Source organism: Mercurialis annua, linkage group LG7 (genome assembly GCF_937616625.2).
Source record: "Mercurialis annua linkage group LG7, ddMerAnnu1.2, whole genome shotgun sequence".
NCBI classification, from domain to species: Eukaryota; Viridiplantae; Streptophyta; class Magnoliopsida; order Malpighiales; family Euphorbiaceae; genus Mercurialis; species Mercurialis annua.
In genome coordinates this window covers 32,887,671-32,894,269 of record NC_065576.1, presented here as the reverse complement: position 1 = coordinate 32,894,269, position 6,599 = coordinate 32,887,671, and the positions used below count along the sequence as shown (strand labels likewise).

General features: G+C 34.6%; 1 protein-coding gene across 1 annotated transcript; it reads right to left on the bottom strand.

Moving 5' to 3' along the window:
- Positions 1-779: 779 nt before the first annotated feature.
- Positions 780-5,849, bottom strand: LOC126657050 (uncharacterized). Its single transcript, XM_050351673.1, has 6 exons — positions 5,316-5,849; positions 5,127-5,204; positions 4,822-5,035; positions 3,460-3,488; positions 2,966-3,061; positions 780-884 (listed from the first exon to the last, which is right to left on the bottom strand). Exons 1-6 carry the CDS (start codon positions 5,847-5,849, stop codon positions 780-782), a joined length of 1,056 nt encoding a protein of 351 aa, XP_050207630.1.
- Between the last annotated feature and the right edge of the window lie 750 nt (positions 5,850-6,599).

Genomic DNA, 6,599 nt, shown 5'->3' with positions numbered 1-6,599 from the left:
AAATCCATATGATAGTTGTTGATTACCGAACTAAGTAGTGGAGTCCGGGACTAAGAGCAAGCCAATGGTGAATTTGCATATGTATTGAGCTTTACTTTCGCACCCGAAACACTTGAGTGTTAGAGTGATACCTTGTGAGGAATGATGCCTTTACTTGATGCTTATGAACATATTGCCATGATTTGTTAATTTCGTTTGACCAATGTGTTTCATGTCCCGTAGATAATGGTAACCTCGAACTTTTGTGACATAATGCCATACCAATAGTAGTCTCAATGTCATCGGGATATGTCATTATAATTTCATTCATCATTTGTTTGCATCGCTTGTGGTTGATGATATTAGACGATTGCATTTGTAACTTCATTGATTGGGAATTCGTTGTTGACATTTATTCATAATTGCCAAGGTTGTTGATTGTGTGTTGATAGTAAGATTCATTTCTTGCTTGAGGACAAGCAAGGGTTTAGTGTGAGGAGGTTTGATAGGAGTAGAATACTCATAGTATTTAGATAGTTTTTGCATCACGTTATTGCATTTTGACATGTGTTTCTAGGTGTTTCGATACCTTATTACGTGTGTTGGCATTTTAGGTGATTTGGAGTGTTTGCGGAATTATTTGGGCTAAAAAGAGTGAGGAATTAAAGAAATATCAAAGTCGGAAGCCAAAGCGAGAAGTTGAAGAGAAGTCAAGTTTTAAAGCATGTCTTGGAAGAGAAGCTGAGAAGCAAAAGAGACATGTGTAATTTAACACATGTCTTGATCAAGACATGAACTTCTCAACCAAGACATGAAGGACCATTTTGGACGAATGGTTTCAAAAGGAGCTTCTCAATCGAGAAGCTCAACTTAAATGAGCTTCTCGACCAAGACATGAGGAAAAGCTGAAGACAAAATCTGACTTGAAGAAAGAGCTTTAAGTGGCCCACTTCCTCTTTTAGCCAACACCTTTGTACTAGGATGTTTTTATTTCCCTATTTGTCCAGACTATATAAGTCACATTATCTTTTTAGGTCAAGAATCATTCACTTTTGTAAACAACAACTTTGAATCAATCAATTTTATTTCTTTTGCTCTCTACTTTTAGAAGAGGATCTTCATAGTTCTTGGTGTTCTTCATTTAATTTACAGATTTTATAGTTTGGGTTTCATCTCCATTAATGCAAGCTTTTGAGTTTCTATCTTCATTATCTTGTTTATGTTATTGATTCCTTTCTCACTTAAGGTATTTACTCTAATCCTTATTATGTTGATTAATTGTTGCTTAGTAGCTAATGTTAGGTTAGTTATGAGTAGCTAAACCCCTAGTCTAGGGGTTGTTTATGATTGCTATATATGATTGCTAGATGATTGGTTAGGATTGTATGGGTTATGGTTTTCTTGTGTTTAATGATCTTAATGCTTAGATTAAGTTAGCTTCTTAATTTATGATTTGTGTTTGATTAGTGAGGGCGAGAGTTAAGCTAATCGAATAGACCTAGTTGAGCATAAGCTTAAGACCTAGATGCACGAGAGTGATTTAGGGATTTCGCGGTTGTTTGAGTTTGCGGATTAATCGGATTTATTGTTGTAGTCGACATCCAATTGCGCGAGAGTGAGTTGGATTTCGACTCATTAATCAATTGTCGGTTCTTCAACTTCCGGCTCGAGAGAGCGGATTTAGATACCTTAGAATGGCGCGACCCGAACCAATACCCGTATACCCGACCTATTACCTAGGAATCTCGTTGGCATGATGAGAAACCCTTAGGCGCTTTTAATTATTGTTTTTAATCCTTTAATCAATTAGTTGTTTAATTTTTAATTGCTTCTTAGTCTAATTAGTGATTGCTTAAATTTAGTTCTGTCGTTATTAATCAAAAATCCAATTACTCGTTTGCTTTCCGAATTGAAAATCAAAGTCAATTTCATTCACTTTAAACCTCTTGTCTCCGTGGGATCGACATCCGACTTCCGGATTACTACAAGTTGGTTTATTCTCAACACTAGACACCACATAGCACTAGCACAATACCAAGTCAAGCACAAGCATAGCCAAAGCAGAATGGACAATTAATCACCTAATGACTCGAGTAACACAATACTCAAATAATTAATAAGTCCACAATAAGTCAAGTCTATTCAGTTCCCGGTTTAAAAATCCGTTTCAGCAAATATTATTTAAATAATATTTAAATAAAAAAATAAATCAATTTCCAAATAGTGGGTCCGCCGAGTTACTGATAACTACCAAGCTATCTCACATGTCGGGTGACCCAAGTCTAATCCGACCCAAATATTTTATCAAATATAAACCAGAGTTTATAATTCCAAAAATAACTTAATAAAAGAAATATATTGATATCCAATTATAAACCACAATTTATAATTACAAAAACAACTTTGATAAAATAATAATTAAAATTTAAAATGGAACTCAATAATTGATAGCTCAAGTAACCAATAGTTACAAAAACATTACTTAATTAAAGTAAATTAAACAAACCGTTAAGATCTTAAAACGTCCAATTTACACGTCTAGTCAAACATTCCAAAATTAATAATTACCCGAATAATTATATATTATTGAATAAAAAATATAATTTTCGATCTACGAATATAATAATCAAGATAAATTAAATAATAAATAAAACTAACATTATTATTAGATTTAAAATAATGTTATAAATTTATAAATCGAAATAAAATCCGAAGGTTAAATTCAATTCAAATAACTATAATTAAAGTGTGAATAACTAGAAATAACTTAATGGGTTCAATTGATTAAAACTATTAAAATAAAGATTGAATTGATTAAGACAATTAATTTAGTTACCACAATGACCCTTTATGACCAAAACAATCTCTTATATTATAAACAAGCCCAGCCCGCCAAAGTTGTGATGTGTCATCATCATCAATTAAACATCAGATAAAACCATAACCAAACACAGAGCCAATATTTTGTACAAAATCTCAAGCAGACCAAATAAATAAAGGAACTCATAATCACGATTGAAGCAACCCAAAATTTGACATTCAAAGACTTGTTACCGGCGCCATTAAGACAAACCCAAGAAACCTTAACAATCAAACGAAACTCAGATTATAAACAGTCAAGAGTTAACAATGGAAACCAAACCCGAAAACAAACAATTCAATTTGGATAAAGGACCCAACCTATAACATAAATCATAACTCTAACAATCTAAATTTCACTAGAAATAAACATAAATCCAAGGCATCAACTTTAAGCAACAACATAACCAATAATATAAAGAAAAACGATGAAACGACGGCGTCTATAAGAGATTGATTAACGTACCGTTTTGCGAAAACAAAGGTGAGAATCGTAGAAGCGTGAGTCTAGAATCACCGGGATGAAACGAAACTGAAAATAACGTTAAAACAAAAGAGAACGATCCAAATTACGGAATTGCTGATTAAAGCTCAAAACAGAAAACTAAGAACAAAACTTACCGATAACCAAGACTTTGGAGGATGATTAGCTGAATAAAATTTAAAGATTAAGGAGGAGAAAGGGTGGCTAGGGTTTGTTTGAAGTGTGGGGAAGATATTAGGGTTGAAATATTTAGTATTTATAGGAAGAACGAATTCCAAAAACGACTGCAAGTAGGGGAGTAAATGCAGCCTAACTGCTACGAGTCAGTTCTCGATTGAGACCTGCCTAAAATGTGCAGGTCCCGAACGAGACCATCAGGTATCGATCGGGACCTCATGAAAGACCAGATCTTGTTCGGAACCTCACGAGAGACCAGGTCTCGTTTAAGACCAACGGTCCAACAAGACCTGGTTCAACCCGAAGGTTGAACCACGGTTTGGTTCAACCAAATCAAACCACAAAAACCGAAATGAACTTAAATTACGATCGAAATTCAACGGAAAATTTTTAAAAAAAATTCACGTGTTATTACAAAAAAATATCCTCCTAATCATCAATTCACACACCAGACGTCTTATTTCAGCAATCAAAACTTAAAATCGATTCGTATTCGATCAATTTGATGCGATAACCGTTATAACTTTTAATATATTGCAATTTCTATAGAACCAAATTCAAAATAATGGTTATTATCTGGATTAATATATCGAGTGCACGAAGAAATTCGAGTCAGAAACAAGAATCTGTTTGAATTCTATTAAACCCTAGGTGTGTCGCTTCTCTAAAGTAAAAGAAGAAGAAGAAATGGTTTTTGCTGAACCATTTCAAATTGAATTCAAATTATATAGTTTGGTTATATGTCAAACTAGTACCTTATGACTCACGCCTCACTTTAACCCAAATTCTTAAATATTCGTCCCTAACTAAAACGGACAATGAACTCCAAACTTTATGAAATTTTACCCAAAAATTCCAAAAATAATAATAAGAATAAAACGTAGCTTTAATTCTCACAGGACCTATATTTTATTTTTAATAAATCATTTAAGTTTTATTAGGGCTAAACTAGTCTCTCTCAATAAAATTTCTATGTCCAAATCTATTAAAATTTTAGGAGTAACTTCCTAAAAATATTCCGTGAATATTGACTCTATAAATATTCACTCGGAACTTATAAATTATTTTATTTTAATTTATAAGTGTTTTTTTATCCCCGTTAGTTAAAATATAAGTATCTAAATTTAATATTTTAACTTCTGGAACTATTTTATATTACGAGAAACATTACAAATTAAATTTATCCTTAAATTTAATTTACGTTCTTCCGGTCGTATTAATTAGTCATTTCCTTGTATAATTTAGTCCTTTAAATTTACGGGGTGTTACATTCTCACCACCTTATTAAAATTCGTCCTCGAATTTCAATAAAAACTGGATACCTTGTGAAAATCGTTGATGCATATCCGCTTCTGTCTCCCACGTATATTCCTCCAAAGAATGATTCCTCCACAACACTTTCTCCGTAGGGATCTCCTTAGTACGAAGCTTCCTCAGTTGAGTATCTACTAGCTCAACAGGTTTCTCCTCGTAAGAAAGTTCCTCGTTGACCTCCATAGCTTGCGTTTGAATCACTTGAGAAGGATCTATGATATACTTTCGCAGCATCGATATGAAACACCAGATGAACTTGCGATATATCTAGCGGTAGGTCTAACTTATAAGCCACCGCTCCTATGCGCTCTACATTCTCGTATGGTCTCACATAACTTAGAGACAACTTGCCTCTCTTTCCAAAACGGATAACACCTTGCATAGGTGATACCTTCAGATAGACATTATCGCTTACTTGAAATTCTAACTCTTTCCTATTTTGATCTGCATAACTTTTCTAGCGATTAATAGCAGATTCCAATCGCTGCTTAATCACTGATACCTTTTCTGAGGCACTCTGAATAATCTCCGCTCCTGTCAATTTTCTATCTCCAACGTCCTCCCAACAAATAGGAGATCGACACTTAGCACCGTATAATGCCTCATATGGAGCCATCTCAACACTGGAATGATAGTTGTTGTTGTACAAAAACTCCACCAATGGTAAATACACATCCCAACTACCTTTAAAATCTAGTACACAAAGTCTAACCATATCTTCTAAGGTTTGAATAATCCTTTCAGACTGTCCATCTTTTTGTAGATGAAAAGCGGTACTAAAATCTAGCCGCGTTCCCATAGCTTCTTGCAAACATCCCCAAAATCTAGATTTAATCACTGAACCTCTATCCGAAACTATTGACATAGGAACTCCATGTAGACTGACTATCCTGTCAGTGTAAACGTATGCCAACTTCGCCGCAGTATATGATATCTTAATAGGTATAAAGTGTGCTGAGTTCGTCAAACGATCCACTATTACCCATATAGAATCAAAACCTTTCCGCGTACTATGTATTCCGACCATAAAATCCATCGTAATCCTTTCCTACTTCCACTCTGGAATTGGTAGGGGTTGTAAAAATCCATATGGACGTTGCTGTTCAAGCTTAACTTACTGACACACCGGAAACCTTGCCACAAACTCCACTATATCCCTCTTCATTCTGTTCCACTAGTAAATCTCGTAGATATCTCGATACATATTTGTGGAACTTGGATGAATACTGTACATTGAACCATGAGTTTCCTCCATGATCCCCTGTCTCAGATTCTCCACATCTGGAACATACAATCTGGTACCATACTTTAGTGCTCTGTTGGTAACACTAAAGTCCTGAAACTTTCCTTTTTTATACCTCATCCATCACACGTTTCAATTGGAGATCTTCACCTTGTAACTCCTTGATTTTGTCAATTAGCGTTTGCCGCACATTTAATTGAGCTATCAAAATCCCAAGGTGTGAAATTTCAAATCTGATGTCCTGACTGAACATCATAAAGATCTATCTGATCAATGGCCTTCGCCTCTCCGTGATAATATGTGCTAAGCTTTCCTGCAAATTTCCTATTTAGCGCATCATCCATCACATTGGCGTTGCCTGGATGATATTGTATAGTGCAATCATAGTCCTTTAGCAACTCTTGCCATCTCCTTTATCTGAGGTTCAATTCACGTTAATCAAAGATGTACTTCAAACTCTTATGATTTGTGAATATCTCGCACCTTGCACCGTACAAATAATGTCTCCAGATTTTCAGTGCAAATATTACTGCTGCCAACTCT